The sequence below is a fragment of the Balaenoptera ricei genome, chromosome 13, assembly GCF_028023285.1.
Source record: "Balaenoptera ricei isolate mBalRic1 chromosome 13, mBalRic1.hap2, whole genome shotgun sequence".
NCBI classification, from domain to species: domain Eukaryota; kingdom Metazoa; phylum Chordata; class Mammalia; order Artiodactyla; family Balaenopteridae; genus Balaenoptera; species Balaenoptera ricei.
In genome coordinates, this window is record NC_082651.1 from 43375913 (window position 1) to 43398721 (window position 22809).

The 22809-nt window shown below is 37.0% G+C and overlaps 1 protein-coding gene and 1 non-coding gene across 6 annotated transcripts in view; one reads left to right on the forward strand and one right to left on the reverse strand.

Annotated features, from left to right (window-relative positions):
• The window catches only part of NFU1 (NFU1 iron-sulfur cluster scaffold), a 29080-nt gene continuing 6271 nt past the window's right edge, over window positions 1-22809 (forward strand). Inside the window, exons 1-6 of one of the 5 annotated variants that reach the window (XM_059943144.1) lie at window positions 1-314; window positions 2593-2693; window positions 5899-6034; window positions 11827-11893; window positions 15678-15792; window positions 19883-19943. In XM_059943144.1, coding sequence (XP_059799127.1) covers window positions 2603-2693; window positions 5899-6034; window positions 11827-11893; window positions 15678-15792; window positions 19883-19943 — 470 coding nt within the window. In that variant the 5' untranslated portion in view covers window positions 1-314; window positions 2593-2602. Of the gene's footprint in view, window positions 315-469; window positions 580-2592; window positions 2694-4401; window positions 4586-5898; window positions 6035-11826; window positions 11894-15677; window positions 15793-19882; window positions 19944-22809 lie in introns of those variants that run through there. The other 4 variants (XM_059943142.1, XM_059943143.1, XM_059943145.1 and 1 more) reach the window with 4 other exon arrangements.
• On the reverse strand, window positions 17375-17480 carry LOC132347167 (U6 spliceosomal RNA). Its single transcript, XR_009497123.1, has one exon. It is a non-coding gene; the product is annotated as a U6 spliceosomal RNA (small nuclear RNA).

The following is a 22809-nucleotide window of genomic DNA, read 5'->3' on the forward strand; positions in this document are numbered from 1 at the left end:
TCCACACGGGCCCCATGGGAGAAGGGCAGGCAGCTCGCTGGAGAAAGGCGAGAACCGTCCCAGGGGATACTTCAGGGCGTCTTTTGAGACAGTCACTGAACTGGGCCTGAATGGCAAGCAGGTTCCTACCAGAGGCAATGGGCGGGTATAGAATGTTCCGCAGGATCAGGCTGTGCAAATGCAGCACCTATCAAGTGGGAAAAGCAATGTACGGTTCCGCGCATGCGTGCGGAGTCCCTCGTGCTTACTTGAGGACACCTGCGCAAGCGTCGCAAGGATTTCTTTTTTCCCCGTTGCCCTGCCTCCTGAAGTAGGTAGGTAATGATTTCAAACAGCCGACGCAAGCCCGCCCCGCTCATCCGCAGCAGAGCCGCGCGCGGCCGGTAGGGTGCGCTATCCACGGTGCCTTGCCAGATCCCGGCCGGCCTGCGCCTGCGCGGGGCTTGAGCAGCGTTGCGAAGGCTGTTGGGGGTGGAGCGGCCTGTCCCACACCTGCGCACTCGGACCAAGATGGCGGCGGCGGCTCTCCTGGGCTGGGGAGTTGCGGCGGCTGCCGCGGGGCTGCGGAGGCGGTAGGTGGTGAGCCCGGGGCTGCGTATAGCGGTGCCGCTGGGCGTAGCCAGCAGAGCGGTCGCCTCCCCGCCTGCCCTCTCTTACACCGGGTGGGGAGAAGTGCCCCTGACCTTGTCTTTGGGTCCACCCCCGTCGCCGAAGTTGGGGGTTTAAACCCTGAGGTGGGAAGCTCTCGGTGAGGCAGCTCTGCGACCCGGTTCTGGTGGGCCCTGCCGGCCTTGTCCCAGGCTCCGAGACCCGGTGCCTGAGTCCCTGTGGTGGGGAGGCTCTCAGAGACCGGCTGTAGGGCCCCCACAAAGGAGCTGTTTTTAAATCGGGGCCCCTCCAGCCCCTCCACCCCGTGCATTCGCTCTGCCTTTTAAACACAAAATCAGAACGTCAAAAATGTCACTCATTTTGTTAGTGAGGCCTAGAAGGGGAACATGACCTATCTGAAGTCACACAGCATCTAAGTACTGGAACTCTAGATTTCCGCGCCCCACCCACCAAACCCACTCCGTTCCCTTGTCTTTCCTCTTTCCGCTTGCCCTGTCTTTGCGCTTGGCTTCCCAGGGACATCTGTCAACACTGGTTAGGTGAAAGGCACTGAGGACGCAAGTAGATTGTTGTACCCTGGTTTCTCTTACGGAACAAAAGGAGAAGAGGGCCTCACAAGGGTTGACCTCCTGAGTGTTTGTTAGGGGTTTTCGTGCTAATGATGCTCTTGAAGTTGAAGTGCATTTGCTAAAATAATTAGGTTTGCAGAAGGATTTTTTGTTAGTCACCTCCTGTCTCCCTCTCTTATTTTTGAGTAGATGTCTTCCTGGAATAACTTAACTCACCCCAAACCTGAATTCCATTTAATGAATAATTGTTGGGCACCTATCGCATACTAATAATAGTGGTAGCTAACATTTATTGAACACATGCTACATGGCCTAGCCCTGTTTTAAGCACTTTACATGCATTATCTGGATCCATGTTTGCCCCAGTCTTTATGAGTTAGCGGTGAATATTAACTTCATTTTAGAAATGAGGAAGGTCATCATGCTAGTGGCTAGGGACAGCAATGAAGACAGTCCCTCCTCTTTATGAGTTTGCAGGTTGAAAATAATCAGAGAAACATAAAAAGCAAAAAGTGATCATAAATATGCTTAAAATTCCTCAGTGAGTCCTGTGAAATGAAAATTGGAATGGATAGCAGTAGTATTTTAAAGTAAACTGGATTTTCGAGTAACTTGCATTAGATTTCTAAAATTTTTCACTAGTAACATCTCCTTTTGTTTACTTTTCTAGTAGTATTTGTTTTTCCCTTCTCCCTTTGTTTTTAATTAGTCAAATCCATGAAAAAAGAAATAGCCAGTCAACACTTTGGAAGTTTTGTAACTTTGGTTATTTCATTCTGATTATATTCAGAGTAAAATAACCAAAGTTACAAAGCAGCATCAATATGTTTCCAGTCAGAAAGCACGTATAGATTGTTGACTTCTTTAGCAGCTTGGTGGAGAATAGTATATTTTCTATTAGACTTTTGGAGGTATTGAAATGCCTTTCAAAACAAATAGCATAGGTTGTCTCTTTCCAGGGCAACATGGTGGTAGAGACAGAAAAGGAGGGAGACTTTTCACTGTATTTACTTTTATTCCCTTTGAATTTTGAACCATGTGACTCTGTCACCTAGTTGTTTTTAAATCTAAAAAGGGAAAAACAGTTTGTAGCTCTTTGCCTCCTTCATGCATACCTAAGAGTCTGAAACTCCAGGTTATAAATCACAAATGTAGATGCATTTCTGTTTCTTTACACCAGATATTGTATATTCTATATACACTCAGTTATAAAGGCTATAAATCTCCCCTTGAGCTCTTGTTTTTAAATTGTAGATATTGCTTGTCTAAGGGAGTGGAAATAATGTTGTGGATGGAAAATGAAAATTCATCTTTGTTATTATTTTCATTATGGTTGTTTTATATATGAGAAGTAGAAACTTGAGCTTAAGAGATTATCTCTTAAAATGTCATTTTTATTTGTTTTTAAATGTAGATTCTGTCATATGATGAATCCACATACCATTAAGAAACAGCCTCTGCATCAGTTTGTCCAGAGACCACTTTTCCCACTCCCTGCAACCTTATGTAACACAGGTAAAATTTCATCTCTTTTAGAGCAAACTGCCTGAGTGAAATTTTGTGGGTCATAAACAATGAGAATTTGTAAATTTTCTATTCAGATGCCTATAAAAAGAATATAACATTTTTATCTGCCATAAATTACACTTTACTATAATTATTTGCTTACACATATCATTTGGCCTTAAATTTCAAGAATCCTGAATACAGTGTCCAGTACTTCTATGAAATCTCAGTTTCTTGTGCAACATATCTTCTGGAACATGAGTTGCTCAATAAATGATTTCTGAACAAAAATATAAAAAGAAGTTACAAATGGGTTTGTGTTTCAAAGAATCATATGTATTTTAAGCTATTGCCCTCCTTATTTTGATAAGAATACCTCTAAAATCAGTAAGTTTCTAGCTTTCACCCAGGCCTTAGGACATAGTACTTTGAATGTAGTTTTTCTTTTTTTGTCAACATTAATCTCTATGGTTTTGTTGACAGTCGTGTTGATGTTACATGCTTTTATTTTCTTTAATATTGGAAATAAGTATGAAGATAGGATTTGAAAATTTTTGCAATACGACCACTGTCATGTGGTTCGGGAACCTTGTCGGGGAGGGGGTGTGTGTGTGTGTGTGTCTGTCTGTCTGTGAATGCCTACCTATATGTGCTTATGGAGCTGTAAGAATTTGGGTTCAGCTCTTGGCCCATCTCCATTTCCATCACTACCTTGAACTCCTCCTTGTGGCCATGCTACTCTGGAAGGTGGCTAACTCTGGCTAATGCCATGGGTTGGATCAGGGTGGAGACCTTACCTCCACTGTATCCTGGGGCAAGAACAGGAGTGTCGTTCCTGTCTCCTTGAGTCACAGAGCAGTTTAGGCATAAATATTGAGTAACTCAGCATCTTAAGCTACTTTAATTAGACTTTTAAATTTTGTAGAACTGAATTATGTGGTCATCTAGGCTTTTCAAATTGGAAACCTGCTGATTTTAGTCTTTGATATTGACTTCAAGCACCATTAATTTATATTTGAGGGGGAGCTTATGCCTACCTTTTTATCTGTTACCTATTATACCAAGCATAATAGGAAAGATTATTTTACAAGAGTCTTTCTCTCCTGTTGTAACCGTTATGACACTTTCAGAGGATCTTTCTGGATGATGGATCTGAGAGTCATTTTTGAAATACCTAATTTAACGCAGTTTAGGCTGTAACTGGAATGATTTTGTTAATACCTAGTCAGATTACTTTTTTTGAAATACCTTTGTTCATTGTTAAAATTTATGTAGTGATATCATATATTATCATATTTTCTATTTCAGACATACGTAGATTATACTCTCTTAAATAGTTTTTTACATTTATAGTTCTTCAGGTGTTTCTGAAAATTTTTCTTTCTGCATGTATAGTTTTACACAAATGGACTGAGTAGAATAAAGCCAGATTTAATTCTTCAAATATTGGTGGAGTGCCTAATATGTGCAGAGATTTTGGTTACCAATAAATTATTAAGAAAGACCCCAGAGATGATTGGTCAGAGCCAGGGTTAAAAGAACCTTGTTTTCTGTATATTTACAGAAAGTGGCGGCAGCACTTTATATAATGTTCCATCTGAAAAATTGTTCCCTTGTAGTGCAGATTGTCAGAGGAATTTATTGGTTGGAAGTATAAATATTTTAAATCAAGTACTTCAACACTGAGGTTATCATTTTTCATTTTTCTCTTTTTTAGGATTTGCGTGGTCACCAAGTCACCAACTAATATCTTTACAGGACAGTGACTTAAGCAAAATGTATGGGAGTTTAGTTTCAATTTCTGCTTTACCAAGGAAATGACTCAACATCAGTTAGCTGGAACTGCGTGGCGAGGTGCAAAAACAATCTCAGCTGTCAAATTAGAATCTTCTCTTTTAACAGTTAAGAAAAGCATTTTTATACCAACCATATGTTTTGCCAAATTTAATCTCTTTCTAATTTAAAATAAAACTGTTGTTTTTTGATACTTTACTCTTTCTTAAGATATGTGATATGAGGATTATGACAGGATAGAAAGACTGATCTTAAGTATATTTTCCTTTTATGCTTGGCACTAATGCACAGTGGTTAAACAAGTCAGTGCTGGAAAATTGGCCAGGCTTGAATCCTGGCTCTGTCACTTAACTAGCCGAGTGACTTTGAGCTTTAGCTTCCTCATTTATAAATTAGGATAAAAACAATGCCTCTTTGGCAGGATGAAGGATTAAATGGTATAATTCACATAAAGTGCTTAGCACTCTGCCCAGTACGTGATAATTACTCAATAAATTAACTTATCTCCATATACTGCTCTAAGAAGACAACTGGGTGGTGGTGTTTTTTTTTTTTTTTTTAAGTCAGAAGGTTTATTTTCATAGTAACCAGAGCCTGTTTAATAGTTTTAAACTGTTAAAACCTCAGTACTATCTTTTTGTCCTACAAGCTGTTATCATAATAGCAAGGTAGGAAATTAAAGATTCTTTTATTCTCAATCCGATCATGGCCCTAGAAGGAACAGAGAAGAAAAGAATCTCTAAAGATAATTTTAAAATATTCTAGAAAGTAATTCACATAGATTCCCACCTACATGATAATTTATAATGTCACTAACTCTATACCTTTGGACAAGTTACTTAACTCTTAGTGACTTAACAAGTTACTTATCTCTAAGCCTCAGTTTCTTCATTTGTAAAATGGGAACAATAATACATTCTTCATAGGATTGTTAAAGGCTTAAATATATATAAAGCACTCAACCCTGTCTCTGATATGTAATAAGTAAGCATAAAATAAATATCATTTGTTATTATTATAAATTTATTTATCTTTAAAAAATGTTAGCACTTTGGAAAGTGATGATGATTTATTATTGTAGCTAATTTGGTATTGAGTTACCAAATAGAATCCATCTGAGACTCCTGAATTATGATATGCCTTCCTACTTAGGTGTAGGATATTGCTAGAATCTGTTGAGTAACAAAACTATCTAAATAATTAGTATTAATATAAAATTCAGTGAAGTTATCCTAAATATTTTGATAAATTTGTTGCTTGTCTTTAACAATTCTTATTCTGTAAGCTTGGGCAATAAAGCTTTATATTCTTTTTTTCTAATTTTCCATATTTCTTTTGGTTCTCTGAAAATGAGCACTTCATAGTCCATAAACTTAACAATTTTTTTCTAGAATAACATTCTTTCTTTTTTCTCTTCTAGTGAGATACATGTTTATTCAAACACAAGATACCCCAAATCCCAACAGTTTAAAGTTTATTCCAGGAAAACCAGTTCTTGAGACAAGGACCATGGATTTTCCCACACCAGCTACAGCATTTCGCTCCCCTCTGGCTAGGTATAGTACTATTTTTAATTTGCTTTTACCAAGAAACATAAATAACTGACTTCGGGGGTTAAGGTAGCCTTATTTAGCTATTTTACTTTTATGTGCATTGCATCTTTTCAGTATAGAGATTATTTTCTTTTCAGGTGAGAGAGAAAGAAAAATGAGAGTTGATATTAGGAAACTCTTCTCCTGAAAAGGGATGTACTTAAGAGACCTGCAGCATGACTAAATAAGAATTTATATTTTTCCTGTTAAAAAATCTGTCAAAATGATAATATGGCAGGACTTACCTGGTGGTCCAGTGGTTAAAACACCACGCTTCCAATGCAGGAGGCGTGGGTTCGATCCCTGGTTGGGGAACTAAGATCCCACGTGCCACGTGGCAAAAAAAAAAAAAAAAAAAAAAAAATGAGGCAGATATCCATTCTAAATCTTTAAGACCCTGTTTTTAGAAAACAATAAAAACATGATCATTTGATTCTCAAGGATAGCTGGATTTCTAGATGTTTCAAAATGGAATAGTTTCTAAAATATTCCTCTCAGAACTATAAATGATAATAGTTATCAGATGTGGCATGATTTTTCAATAAACTAGTGAGTGGTGACAGTTTTTATTTTTATTTATTGAAGTATAGTTGATTTACAATATTGTGTTAGCTTGAGGTGGATAGCAAAGTGATTCAGTTATTTTTCTTTCCAGATTATATTCTATTATAGTTATTAAAAGATACGGAATATAATTCCCTGTGCTATGTAGTAGATCCTTGTTGCTAATCTATTTTAGGTAGTCCTTATCTGTTAATCCCATGCTCCTAATTTGTCCCTCCCTCTCTTTCCCCTTTGGTAACCGTAAGTTTGTTTTCTGTGTCTTTGAGTCTGCTTCTGTTTTGTATATAGATTCATTTGCATTATTTTTTAGTTTCCACATATAAGTGATATCATACAGTATTTGTCTTTCTCTGTCTGACTTACTTCATTAAGTATAATATTCTCTAGGTCCATCCATGTTGCTGTAAATGGCATTATTTCATTCTTTTTAATGACTGAGTAATATTCCATTGTACATGTGTACCACATCTTCTTAAGTCAGTTGTCTGTTGATGGGCACTTGGGTTGTTTCCATGTCTTGACTATTGTAAATAGTGCTGCTGTGAATACGGGGTGTGTGTATCTTTTGGAATTAGAGTTTTCATTTTTTCTGGATATATACCCAGGAGTGGGATTGTTGGATCATATGATAGCTCTATTTTTAGTTTTTTAAGGAACCTCCATACTGTTTTCCATAGTGGCTGCACCAATTTACATTCAGTGGTGACAGTTTTTAAATTCACTAAGACATGTTAAATGTATGTCTGATGATAAAGCACAAACAGTAAAATTATAAAACCCCTTTTTAACTGATAGCTAGAGAAGTTATTTATAATAAGAAATGTTAGGTCAATCACATCAACTGAAATTTTTGGTAACCTAAGACTGATACTGATTGCCAAGGATATTGGGAAAATAAAACTTAGATAACTATTTCTGTATACATACAGCCATTTAATGTGTCTCATTTAGGGGAGCCAGGAATATGCTTATCTCAGGAATCGTTTTTAAAGTTTCTAATTAATAAATATGCACACTTCCTTCGACCTAAACATACCACTTCTTGGAATATGTCTTAGAGCATTTGTTTTTTGTACTTTTTAATACAAGCCACAGTAATAAACTTTTTTTTTTTAAGATCTCTATTGGAGTATAATTGCTTTACAATGGTGTGTTAGTTTCTGCTTTATAACAAAGTGAATCAGCTATTAAACATCTTATATTATGACTCACTATATACATACACACATACACGTATACATACGCAGATATACATAAATATATACATATATGTATGTATATATAGGTATGAAACAAGTGTTTGATGGGGCGATTTTCGCCTTTATAAGGTATAAAACATTCTTTTTTTTTATAAATTTATTTTTTATTTATTTGTTTTTGTCTGCGTTGGGTCTTCGTTGCTGCACACGGGCTTTCTCTAGTTGTGGCGAGTGGGGCTACTTTTTGTTGTGATGCTCAGTCTTCTTATTGCGGTGGCTTCTCTTGTTGCGGAGCGCAGGCTCTAGGCGCGCAGGCTTCAGTAGTTGTGGCACGTGGGCTCAGTAGTTGTGGCTTGCGGGCTCCAGAACGTAGGCTCAGTAGGCTCAGTAGTTGTAGCACACTGGCTTAGTTGCTCTGCAGCATGTGGGATCTTCCCGGACCAGGGATCGAACCTGTGTCCCCTGCATTGGCAGGCGGATTCTTAACCACTGCACCACCAGGGAAGTCCCTAAAGCATTCTTATATTTCCTTTCTTGTGCTTTTTATATTATTCTGTTCTGTTCTGTTCTATTTTATTAGATAAAATCCTGGTCACTATATAATTGATTTTACGACTCACTGGTGGTTTTGAAAAACACTACCTTAGAGAACAGCCACATATATACGTAAGGAGTGTGCAAGTATGTTCATTGTAGCCTTGTTGGTAATGGTAATAAGTTAGAAAGAACCTAAATATTCATCGGTAGGAAGAGTTAGATAAACTTTGTTCGTCCATAGTCTGCATGGACAAACAATAAAACAATAAAAAGGATGAGGAGGACTCATGTTTACCGAATGACCTCTAAGTCATACTGTTATTGCCGAAAGCAAGTTGCAGAACAATGAATACGTTATGCTTATTATGTGTATGAAAACAAAAAACACAAAACAACAAAAATGCACTGATAAAGAGATCTGGAAGAATGTACACGAAACTGATAACAGTGGATTTGGGAGGGGTGGTCAAGAGGCATTTTCACTCTCTATGTATAGTTTGAAATGTTTACATCAAGTACAAGCTCACATGTTTTGTATTTTAAAAAATGTAAAAATAAAAAAGCCCCAATTGATTCAGTTACAGATTAGTTGGAGATTATTTCTGTCACATGTTCAGTTGGCAAAAATCCCCATTTCTCCGGTTTACAGAATTTATTATCTTCAGTCAGCCTTGTTTTTGTTGTTTAGCAGAGAATGTTTTTACTGTAAGGTAGAACGTAAGCTTCATGAGGATGGAAACCAGTCTGTCCTGCTTGTTGTTGTATCCCTAGTGCTTCGTACAGTGTCTGCTACTCAGCAAGTACTCAAATATTAGTTGAATGAATGAATACACAGAAATGTATCTTACTTCTGGGAGGCATTTGACTTGTTTCTTCCTGTCCTTGTAGACAAGACAAAAAAATGTAAGCAGAGGGTAAACCTGTCTCCAGGGACATGTAAAAGGGCTCTGAATCCCTGTAGTTGGCATGTTTATTCAGGACTTTTTTAAAATCAGCAACATTAATAAAGATATAATTATCAGTTTTTCAGATGAGAGGATTTGCTTATCTGTTGGATGGCAAAATTCAGAGACATTTTTGAAAGTTTTATTAGGCTTAAAGCAAATAAGATGAAAGTCTAACAAAAAAATATTAAGCCGTGTGTTAAAATGTTTTAAATGAATAGCACAATTATGGGATAGAAGAACCTGACCTTTCAGTTAGTCATGTTGGATATGATGCAATGCTCAAAAAAGTCAGTCAAACTTTAACAGAGTCCTAGTGTCCAGCCTAAGAGAGGTAATAGTCTTTGTACTCTGAACAAGTTAGACTACATTTGGGATAGTGTTTTCAGTTCTGGGTATCATATTTTGTTTTGGACATTGACAAGTTGAAATTGTCCCAAGGAAAGTAACCTAAATGACAAAGCATGTATAATAGTGTTTGAAACTCCTATTTCCGCTTTTTCTTTCTTTTAGGGACAGAACCTGTGAACTCTTTCCTAAAGCAGTCTCCATGATATGGACCATAGATCAGGTGTATTCCTTTGCATAGTCCTTTCATTTGGAAAAAAAAAAAGCTTTGCTGATAGTGCTAATCAAGGGTCCTACTTAAAGGTCTGTGCTTTGGTTTATGGATCATAAGCTGCAGCCAAAAATCTTGTGACCACTTGCAAATTTAACATGAAGTGGTTGTGCAAAGGACTTAGGCGACATAGTTTCAGACAAATTCCTAAATAACTTCAAAGCAGTAATTTTGATAGCATTCTTGCAATGGTAGACAAAGAAAAGGAAACTAACCTTTGGAGTATGTCAGCTTTTGTTCCTAAGGTTGGGAAAAAAGAAACTGCTTTAGAGAGTCTGCTAGGTGTGGTACATATGTCAGTGACTGGGGAAGGAAGCTGTAATACAAAATTCCTTGAAGGGCTTTTTCAAATTATAATCTGCCCTTCCTCCTCTCACAGGATTCTAAAAAATTAGCTTTACTGAAGTATAATTTACGTGCAATAAAATTCACCAATTTTAAGTGAGTTTTGATAAGTATATAAAATTGTGTAATCACCAAGAAAATAAAAATGTAAAACATTTTTATCACTGTAAAAGATCCCTCATTTCCCTTTGCTTTCAGTCTCCTCTTGCTTCACGTCCACACCCTGCTAACTTTTTTTTATGGCAATGACTTTTAATTTTTAAATTTTTATTAAAAAATGTTTTTTCCAGCTTCTGTGAGATGTAATTGACATAAAGCATTGTTTAAGTTTAAGGTATACAACATGATGATTTGATATACATATACATTGTGAAATGATTACCATAGAAAGGTTAGTTAACACATCTATCACCCTGGCAGCTATTGATATTCTTTACGCCACTACAGTTTTGCCTTTTCTAGAGTTTCATATAAATGGAACCAAATAGTCTTTTGCGTTTGGCTTCTTTCATTTAGTATAATGATTTTGAGAGTCATCCTTGTCCTTGTGTGGATCTATAGTTCATTTCTCTTTATTGCCAAGTAATACTACATTGTATGGGTATTCCCAGTTTGTTTAGTCATTCCTCAGTAGATGGACATTTCCAGATTTTTTGGTTTTTGGTATTGTAAATAAAGCTGCTATAAAGATTCATGTGCAAGGCTTCCCTGGTGGTGCAGTGGTTAGGAATCCGCCTGCCAGTGCAGGGGACACGGGTTCGGGCCCTGGTCTGGAAAGATCCCACATGCCGCAGAGCAACTAAGCTGTGTGCCACAACTACTGAGCCTGCACTCTACCGCTTGCGAGCCACAGCTGCTGAGCCCGTGTGCCACAAGTGCTGAAGCCCGCGTGCCTAGAGCCCGTGCTTCACGGCAGGAGAGGCCACTGCAGTGAGAAACCCAAGCACCGCGGTGAAGAGTGGCCCCTGCTCGCTGCAACTCTAGAGGACCTGCGTGCAGCAACGAAGACCTGAAGCGGCAAAAATAAATAAAAAAATTTAAAAAAAAAGAGATTCACGTGCAAGTCTTTATGGAGCATACGTTTTCATTTCTCTTGGGTAAATAACTAGGAGTGGGATTGCTGGATCATAGGGTAAGAGGATGAAACAAGATTGGCCATGATTTGCTAATTGTTGAAACTGGTGATGACTATGTGGAGGTTCTTTTACATTTCTCTCTACTTTCATGTATATTGTAGACCAGGGGTTCCCAACCCCCGGTCCGAGGCCTGTTAGGAACCGGGCCGCACAGCAGGACGTGAGCTGTGGGCAACCAAGGGAAGCTTCATCTGCCGCTGCCCATCGCTCCCCATCACTCACATTACCACCTGAACCTTCCCCACCATCGCTCGCGTTACCGCTGGAACCATCTCCCACCCCCACCCCCGCGTCCGTGGAAAAATTGACTTCCACGAAACTGGTCCCTGGTGCCAGAAAGGTTGGGGACTTCTGTTGTAGACTTTTCCATAATAAAACATTTTATTATCTCTCTTTTTAAATTTTTTCACAGGCAGTTATTTAGGATTGAAGGAGTAAAAAGTGTGTTCTTTGGGCCAGATTTCATCACTGTCACAAAGGTAAGCATAGGATTATGTAAGATAAGATGTGATATACTTTTAGTTTTTTCTGAGTCCAGCGCCCCTCTCCAGAATATCCATTCTTGATGTGTTCCACACATACTGTTATTAAAAATCTCAAATTAATTTTACTTCTCACATTTCTCAAGTTAATTATTTAATAGAATTTTCAAGTTGAAATTAACTATAGTCCAGATCCCTCATTTTTCAAAAGAGAAAAACTTGAGCTTCAGAGAGTTAAATGCAGTGTCCCAGATTGTATAGGTAGCCTCCAGCAGGACCAAGACTCAACCTTGGCAGGACTAAAATTTAGGCTTCCAAGTATAATTTTTACTAATTCTTAATTTACATTGATAGAATAAAAAGAGAAGCAAATAAATGATCAAATATATGTATATTTGACCTACAGAATGATTATCTGTCTCCTTTCAAAATGAGCATTTATAAAATGGCATCTGGCACATTCTGCCAGCCTACCATCCTGCAATGACACTTCAGAGCTTCACAGACAAGAGCAGTGGATTGTGTACTTCTGCAACACTTGGATAACCTCTTAATGTCAAAAAATCAAGCTAAATATGCTACCCATCCAACATCTAAGGTCATATTTGCTAGAAAAGACTGTTTCATTTTTAAGTCTACTAGATTAATGAGAAATGAACCATATAAATTTGAACTATACTTATTCTTTTAAATCTGTAATTGATATGTATGCACTGAACTTAATTACTTGCCCAATTTTGCATCAAAATCAAAAGTATTCAATTAGCTACTCTTAAGCAGTTTGAAAGGATTACTCTTGAGTTCTTGCTGCACCATGAAAGGGAACATACTGAGTTATCAACATGTTACATCTAGTCTAGTATTCCCTTGCAGCTGTTTTTTTTTTTTTTTTTTTTTAAAGCACTTTTCTTTTTTTTTTTTATAGCTACTTTATTTATTTATTTATTTATTTATTTATTTTTTTTGACTGTGTTGGGTCTTCGGTTCATGCGAGGGCTTTCTCTAGTTGAGGCAAGTGGGGGCCACTCTTCATCGCGGTGCAGGGACCGCTCTTCATCGCGGTGCGCGGGCCTTTCACTATCGCGGCCCCTCCCGTCGCGGGGCACAGGCTCCAGACGCGCAGGCTCAGTAGTTGTGGCTCACGGGCCCAGCTGCTCCGTGGCATGTGGGATCTTCCCAGACCAGGGCTCGAACCCGTGTCCCCTGCATTAGCAGGCAGATTCTCAACCACTGCGCCACCAGGGAAGCCCCCTTGCAGCTGTTTATATGAGGAGGAGAATTAGGATTTTCTTCCATGCTGGCGATCCCAGTGGCTATGGTTGTTCACACAAATATCCGGATTATAAAATGTTCTTTCCGGTTGTTTAAAGTGTTATTTGTTCTAAATTCTCAGAAAGCCCTTTCTTGACCATATTACTGAAAGTGGTAACTCCCCCCAGGCGTTTATTACCTTATTTTCTTCATTACACTTATCTCTTAATGATATTGTTTATTTTTATTACCTTTCTTTCCTGCACTAGAATGTAAACTCCGTGAAGATAAAGATAGTCCATCTTGTTAAGCTCACCTACAACAATGCTTAGCACATAGTATGCATTCAAAGAAATTTTTGTAGAAGGAAACAATGATGTAAAATTTCCTAAATTGAATTTTCAGGCTTCAAGTGGTTTCCCCCAAATATAGGATTGTGGTGAGCAAATCTGTGCTCACCAGTCTCTAGTCTTTGTTTATAGACATTTGACCTATCTTTGTTATTCTTCAATTTTCTTTCTTATTTTATTTTATTTTTATTTTTGGCTGTGTTGGGTCTTCGTTTCTGTGCAAGGGCTTTCTCTAGTTGCGGCGAGCGGGGCCACTCTTCATCGCGGTGCACGGGCCTCTCATTGTCACGGCCTCTCTTGTTGCGGAGCACAGGCTCCAGAGGCGCAGGCTCAGTAGTTGTGGCTCACGGGCCTAGTTGCTCCGCGGCATGTGGGATCTTCCCAGACCAGGACTCGAACCCGTGTCCCCTGCATTGGCATGCAGATTCTCAACCACTGCGGCACCAGGGAAGCCCCCCAGTTTTCTTTCTTTGATATTTTTTGAAGGAGAAAAAAGGACCAGCATCGCCAACATGTTTGATGTGGCACTAGTGCTTTACATACATTATCTAATTTAATTCTTCTTTTTAAACCATTTTTAAATTGAAGTATAGTTATATACAGTGTTTTTTTTTTAACTTTTTAAAAATTTAATTCTTATAACTAGTTTTTCTTGTCTTCATTTTACAAATAGGAAATTATGTATTTTAAGAAGTTTTTATTTCTTTTACATATAGCCTATGCTATATAAATTTTTTTGGGTGGGGATGAAAACGTGATTATAGCTTACAAAGGTTTGTTTTTCTTCTTGATTTGATTTTGGTAAGTCATCTTTTATTTCCCTTTCCCTTTGTAATTTAGTTACCCTTTTTGAAATTTCTCTAGCTCCATTATTTTTTCTTAATGGAATGATATAACCAATAAATAATATTCCAAGTTAGGGCACACACTGATATTTAATAGATAGACTAGTAGATTGATGTGCTTTCTTCCAATTACCTTCCTCATCATGGACTATCCCATTTACCTGATACCTTCAGTGATTGCCTGTTTCCCTTTCTAACTTGTTTGATAATTCACAGGCTTCTTTATGCATCGTTTTTTTTTTTCCTAAATGTATATTTGCAGCTTATATGCTGCCTTTTTGTCATTCAGATAACTTCATAATATTTTTTTTCTTTTAATACCAATATTTCCCTATTCAGTAGAGCCCACTACTTACTGAAGCTCTAAGGTAGCCCTCTGATCCATCTTCCAAATAATTTATTAAAATGTTACCTGGAAGTAGTACTCATTACCAATCACTAAGGCGTCTCACTAATTTTGTTTTTGTATTCATAGTAGTGCCTGTTTTACCTTCTGTGTACTGTCTCTGAATTAGTTCTTAATCCATGACAAAAATAGACCCGTTTGTATATGAAGACTCAGTTTTTAATAGTATTTAAGCATAGACCCTAGCTAACAGCCTCCTGAGAATCTAAATAGACTGCCTCTAATAGTTTTTCTCCTAAAGAGCTCTCCTTTAAAAAATTAAAACAAAACATGCTGCCTTTCTCATTTTAGATGTTAGTACTATTTGGGTACTATCTCTCTTTTTTCTTTTTTATGGAATCAACTAGTTGGCCAGATAAAGAAGTAAAATAGTTATGGATTCTTTCTTACGGATACGAGTCTAGTTGATGGTCCACAAGTCCTCTAGTACGGTAGCCGTAGATAAGACACGTTATACTTACGGTTCAACAGTTATGTCATTGGGTTTCTTCAATACTATTAAGTAATATACGTAAGTTGAATTTTTTTGAATAGTCGTGGGATATCCTGTATAGTTCATCAAGCAGTTATATCCTATTTTATTAAAAGAATGGGAAGTCCCTTTATTACCCTCTTTAAACACAGAATCCATTCAGTATTTTAACTCTCTTCACCTCATGAAAAAATATCTTTTAGTCATTTTGGTATCCCCTCTACAGGGCATGTACATACAGAACACTTATTTGATGAATGAATGAATTGGGGGATGTTCTAAGATTGTATCTTCTAAAAGTCATTATAAGCCAGCTCCTTTAGGAACAGTAACTGACATATATTTTCCAGAAATGAGTGCTATAGAATATATATAGGGAAAGATTCTTAAAGGTATTGTTTTGTATTTGTCTTTGCCCTTGGTTGAAAATGTAACGTTTTCCTTCAAATATTTACAGGAAAATGAAGAGTTAGACTGGAATTTACTGAAACCAGATATCTATGCTACAATTATGGATTTCTTTGCATCTGGCTTACCTTTAGTTACTGAGGAAACACCTTCAGGAGAAGCAGGTAATGTGTTGGGTAATTAATATTTATCTTTTTTTTTTAAACTGTTCTATTTTCTTCACATTTGTCTTGATTTCAGAAGTCAAGGGACTACAGGTTTTTATCATTATACTATATTTAGCTCTGGAACCAATTCCAGAGGGGACAAAATTTCATGTGTACTAGTTTCATCCATCATTTTATAAAACTTGTGTATGAATTGAATATATTATACAAAACTAAAATTTTCAATTATAAAAATTTTCAAGCATATAGAAAATAATATTATAATGCTCACCAATTTGCCCTCTTCTCAGATTTAACAAAGGTTAACTCTCTGCCTTAATTGCTTTAGACTCATTTCTAAATAAAATATTAAAGACATAGCCGAAGACCCAGAACTCCCATCCCTTTTCCCTTTCTAATTCCAGAAATGTATGTAAATTTAGTTTGTTTGTAAACTTTTACTACACATGTAAGTCTCTGCAGGGAATTTATAGTATTGGTTTTTGTTCTTAAACTTTAAATAACTTGTGTTATATGCAACTTTCCTTTTTTCACATATTTTGAAATACATCAGTTTATTTATTTTAAGTGCTGGATAGTATTCCATTATATGAATAAATTACGGTTAATTAATTTTTTCCTTTACTTATATTCAAGTGAATTGTTTGTGCTAATTTCTGTTACAAACATTGCTGCATTGGGTGTTCTTGTACAAGTCTCTTTGTGCATTTGTGGAAACCTGCTTTAGAGTACTTTCAGAGTATATTCCTAAAAGCAGAATTGCTGTATTGTAAATTCTTCTAATTTACATGTAAATTAGCAGTGTATAAGAATTTCAACTTTCTTATATCTTCATCATCACTTTGTGTTTACTTTTTTCTTTTAACCAATATGTTAGGGGTAAAATGGTGTCTTGTTTTAATTTCATTTCCTTGATTAATATTGAGCCTGAAGGTTTTCATATAAACATATGGCCAATATTCATATGACTGGCCAATATTTTCCTTTTCAGTAAATTTCCTGTTCATAATCTTTGCTGATTTTTTTAAAAAATTGAATTATGTGTCTTTTTTGTACTGGCTTTAGCAAGTTTTAAAAAAATATTCTGAGTATAAATCCTGAATATACTATATATAAATTAAGTATATTCATAGCAAATAACTTCTCCCTAACCATGCCTTATATTTTCACTATATTTAGGTTGTCTTTTGTCATTCAGAAATTTTTTCTTGGGCTTCCCTGGTGGTGCAGTGGTTAAGAATCCGCCTGCCACTGCAGGGGACACGGGTTTGATCCCTGGCCTGGGAAGATCCCACATGCCATGGAGCAACTAAGCCTGTGCGCCACAAGTACTGAGCCTCCACTCTAGCGCCCGCGTGCAACAACTACTGAAAGAAGCCCATGTGCCTAGAGCCTGTGCTCCACAGCAAGAGAAGCCACCACAATGAGAAGCCTGCGCACTGCAACGAAGAGTAGCCCCCGCTCGCCGCAACTAGAGAAAGCCCGCGCACAGCAACAAAGACCCAACACAGCCAAAAGTAAAAACAAACAAACAAACAAGTCCCATGTAAGAAAAAAAGAAAGAAATTTTTTCTTATTTTAAAATATGGAATGTTTCACAAATTTGTGTATCTCTTTGCGAAGGGACCATGCTAATCTTCTCTGTATCATTTCAGTTTTAGTATTTGTGCTGCTGAAGCAAGCACAGAAGTTTTTCTTTTTAATGGAGTTGCATATTTTCATCTTATCCTTTGTGGTTTCTGTTTTGTATACATTGTTTTAATAAGTTATTTTATGTAAAGCACTTGGAAGAGTAACTTCACATGGATCTCAAATACTAGCTGTGATTATTATATTTGTTGTTGATGAAATTTTTCCTTTCTCCAATATCGTACAGATACTGTTTTGTGTGTCTGTGTGTGTATGTATATGTACACGTATATCTACACACACACAAACATTTGTATAATCACCTTTAAATGAATCAATTTCACTTCTAGATAATATATATTCTAAATGAGTCTGATAAATGTACACAAGACAACATGTGGAAGCATGTTCATTGACATATTTTAAAAATATGTTAGCAGTTAAAAGGAGTGAACTTGATTAGGAGATATCAGTGTTGAAGGATATAAAAAATATTAAGTGATAAAGGAAAACTGAAGAGTTTATTTACATATTCTTACATATATGCCATTTATGCAAATTTTAAATAATAATACAAATTTGAAATTATATGTGTTCTTGATGGACATGTATGTAAAATTGATATAATGTTTTGAGAGCCATTTGACGTCTACCAAAACTTAAAAATACACGAGCCTATTGACCCAGCACTAGGAATTTTTTTTTTTATAAAGAATTCTTTCTTTTTTTTTATAAATTTATTTATTTATTTACATTTTATTTTTGGCTGCGTTGGGTCTTTGTTGCAGTGAGCGGGGGCTACAGTTCGTGGTGGTGTGTGGGCTTCTCACTGCGGTGGCTTCTCTTGTTGTGGAGCATGGCCTCTAGGTGTGCAGGCTTCAGTAGTTGTGGCACGTGGGCTTAGTAGTTGTGGCCCACAGGCTTAGTTGCTCCATGGCATGTGGGATGTTACCAGACCAGGGCTTGAACCCATGTCCCCTGCATCGGCAGGCAGATTCTTTGCGCCACCAGGGAAGTCCAGCAGAACTAGGAATTTTTTTTTTTTTTTTTTTTTTTAGTAGGCTGCATTCTTCTTAATTTTTTTTATTCATTTATTTATTTATTTATTTTTGGCTGTGTTGGGTCTTCGTTTCTGTGCGAGGGCTTTCTCTAGTTGCGGCGAGCGGGGGCCACTCTTCACGGTGCGCAGGGCTCTCACTGTGGCGGCCTCTCTTGTTGCGGAGCACAAGCTCCAGACGCGCAGGCTCAGTAGTTGTGGCTCACGGGCCTAGTTGCTCCGCGGCATGTGGGATCTTCCCAGACCAGGGCTCGAACCTGTGTCCCCTGCACTGGCATGCAGATTCTCAACCACTGCGCCACCAGGGAAGCCCAGAACTAGGAATTTATCTCATAGATACATATGCAAAAGTACACCAATGTATACTTTACGTAAGCATGTATGCTGCAGGATTGTTAGAAATAGCAAACTGGAAACAACTGAAATAATATAAAAACTAGCCAAATGAAGACAAAGCCATACAAAAATTACTATGCACCTTCTTTTTAAATTGAGGCATATCTTTATATGCTGATACGGAAAAACCTTTTAGGTATATTAAATAGAAAAAAACAAGGTATAGAACAGTGTGTATAGTGTGTATAAGTATAGACTTGTAAATGTAAACATGTACTAGAAGGATATACACTAAAGTCATGATAGTGGTTGCCTGTGGAAGTGATGGTGTGGAATGGAACTTAGGTTTGCTGATGTAAGAGAATTTTAACTTTATTGTATTTATTTTATTAAAAAATGCAAAGTTGATATAATTTAATGTTAATATGTTGATATTTATATTGTTGCCAGAACTCTAGTGTGTGTCACAGTGTAATTTGAATTAGCTGCATTTTAATTTTCCCAATGGTAAAGAAATTTTTTCAAAAAAATATAAAACCCATAAAAATAGGCATATGTGAAGATCAGTATATGACCTTACAAAGTAAAAGAAAAACAAAAATGAAACAAAATGAAAAAAACAAGTTTTTGCTCAGATTTGTAAAACATTTAGAATTTCCATAAGGCTTACATCTGTATTTAGTATGATTGTCATTTTGAAAACCACTAAATTGAGAAATTGAAAATGTAACTTAACTTACAAAGCAGGTGTGCTGTTTTCTCTCAAAGTTTTCATCAAAATTCAGACAATATCTTTTCTCTGCTACTTTTCAATCCTTGAGAAGGATGAAAGTTTACAAATATATTGGCCAAAAAATTCAAACCCTAACATAATTAGTAGATCAAATTATTTCAGTATTCACATTTATCACCAAATGTTGATCAGTGTTCCTTAATTGTTCTTTAGATAATCAAATGAATGACCTTTACATTTCCCCTAAGTTGAAATCACTCTGTTTTAATGTTTGTACTTGCATGGATATAAAATTTCTACTGTTGATATGTTTTATTCATAATTGTTTCTAGGATCTGAAGATGATGATGAAGTTGTGGCAATGATTAAGGAACTGTTAGATACTAGAATACGGTATGTGCTCATCTTTCTACCTGAGATCAGATATATCAGTACTACAGAGCCAATTTTCATTGTAGCAGTATACTTTTGGTTTGTCTCTGAGGTTGTAGTAGAGTTAACAAAATAAGTATAAGTTAATGTAAACCAAAATAGGTAACCATGACAATTGAATTTGAAGCCTGTACATTCTCTATATTCACTCAAAATTTATAACACTCCGTCTAAACATAATGATTTATCTTTCATGGTCACCGTTTGGGTTTGATATTGTTATAATACCAAATTTCTTAGAAAGAAAAAAATGGCTTAACAGTATTTGGGAGAATTGTGAGGAGAGGAGCACCTCTTTTCAGGCTGCTGCCCCAAAAGAATAAATTTAAATGAGTAGAGAACCATAGGCTTCCACTTTTGCTTGTAGCAGACCAATGGTCCTGCTGACAATTCCCAATAAAGCTAGATAAAATACAAAAAAAAAATTTTTTTTTTTTGTTGGACAGTATTAGATAGCTGCCAAAGCAAATAAGGTCCTGTAGAGAGGGGAAGCACATTGAAATTTCCCTTGGGGCATTTGCTGATTCTTGTTTTGAGGTTTGAATATGAGAAGCTGGTCAAAGGGCAGTCACTAAGAATCAGAGAAACTATGTTGCTTTCAGCAAATTTGTAGAGATGGGAAGACAAAAATTAAAATTCTGGGGTACCAATGAAGCTTTGACTTTAAAGGGCAAGATCCCAGAGAAAAGAAAAAAATAAGCCCTAATACTCAGAAGTTCTCCCCACATGGCCCTTACTTGTTCTTAGCTATGGAGGGGAAGAGACTAAGAAGTCAAACAAAAAGCAGTTGAAAAGCTGAGCAGAGTTTTGGCAGTTTTATGGTGCTGGAGGTGGTGACAAAAATTGGAGTTTAGGATCTGTCAAGGAGTGTGGGGCCTCAAGGAACACCCAGGCTCTCAGTCGGGCTCTCTAGAGGACTGTACCCTTGAAAGTGGACAAACCAAAGGTAGACCAAGCCTTACAAAACTGTAGTCCAGTATTGAGTGAACTTAATTCCACAGCAGGTTGAGCTACTGCCAAAAGATAGGGTGAATCCTTTCTGATGTAATATAATCCTGAGTCACTTCAGTTTTTCATATACATTGTTCATCATTCATTGTCCAAAAATTACTAGGCATGGAATTTGGAAACTGGACCAAGAGAAAATAAAACAAATCCATAGATAACCTAGATGTGAGAGTTATCAGACATGATCTTTAAAATAACTGTGAATAAAATGTTTGAGAAAATAGAAAGTGAGATGAAGAATTTCATCAGAAAACTGGAATCTATAAAAAAAAAAGTAATTCTGGAACTAAAATATATAATAGCTAAACTTAAGAACTCATTAGGTTAGTTGAACATCACATTGGATACTGTTGGAGAGAAGATTAGTGTACTGGAATATAAGTCAATAGAAAATATCCAGCTGAAGCACAGAAAAGAGAATGGAAAATACAGCAAAAAGGTATGAGAGACGTAGAATATATGGCAAAAAAGGTCTCACAATGTCCTGTAGGATTTTTAATATATCTAGAATTAAAATGCATGACAAGGGGGACTTCCCTGGTGGTCCAGTGGGTAGGACTCCAAGCTCCCAATGCAGGGGGCCTGAGGTTCGATCCCTGGTCAGGGAACTAGGTCCCGCATGCATGCCGCAACTAAGGAGTCCACATGCCACAACGAAGATCCCGCGTGCCGCAACTAAGACCTGGCGCAGCCGAAATAAATTTTTTAAAAGAAGGGTTAACCTACTAAAAAAAAAAATGCATGACAAAGGTATAAAAGGTGGTGATAAGTATAAGAGTAAGTGTTCTTTGGGACTTCCCTGGCGGTCCAGTGGTTAAGACTTCGCCTTCCAATGCAGGGGGTGTGGGTTCGACCCCTGGTCAGTAAGCTAAGATCCCACATGCCTCAGGGCCAAAAAACCAAAACATAAAACAGAAGCAATAATGTAACAAATTCAATAGAGACTTTAAAAATGGTCCACATCAAAAAATCTTTTAAAAAAATAATAAAAAAAAAAGAGTAAGTGTTCTTCATTCTTGGCATTATCTGGGAATTGATAAAAGTACTAATTTATATTAGAGTCTAAGAAATCAAATAGGCATCTTATGTAATAAACACTAAATCAATAGTAAAAGACTGTGTATAACCAAGCCAATAGAAGGGGAAAATGGAATAATAAAAAACAATACGGGGACTTCCCTGGTGGCACAGTGGTTAAGACTCCACCCTTCCAAAGCAGGAGGCCTGGGTTCGATCCCTGGTCAGGGAACTAGATGCCACATGCGTGCCGCAACTAAGAGTTCTCATGCCGCAACTAAAAGTTCACGTGCCACAACTAAGGAGCCAGCAAGCTGCAAATAAGGAGCTGGCGAGCCGCATCTAAGGAGCCCGCCTGCCACAACTAAGGAGGCTGCCAGCAGCAGCCAAGGAGCCAGCAAGCCACAACTAAGGAGCCCACGAGCTGCAACTAAGGAGCCTGCCTGCCACAACTAAGACCCAGCGCACCCAAATAAATAAATAAATAAATAAATAAATAAATAAAAACAATACTTGTTTAATCCAAAGTAATGCAAAATGATAAATAATAAGATGGTACTATAAACCCAAACATATTAGTAGTTATATTTTAATGTATGTAGGTTGATTAACAAAATAAGATTGTCAGATTGGCTATTAAAAAAAACCTATATGCTGCTTATAAGAGGTATACACCTTAAATATAAGGACACAGAAAAGTTGAAAGTAAAAAGATGGAGAAATATATAGCATGCAAAAAATGAATAAGAGAAAGCTGATGCAGTTATTACAGATATCAGACAAAATATACTTTATAGCTAAA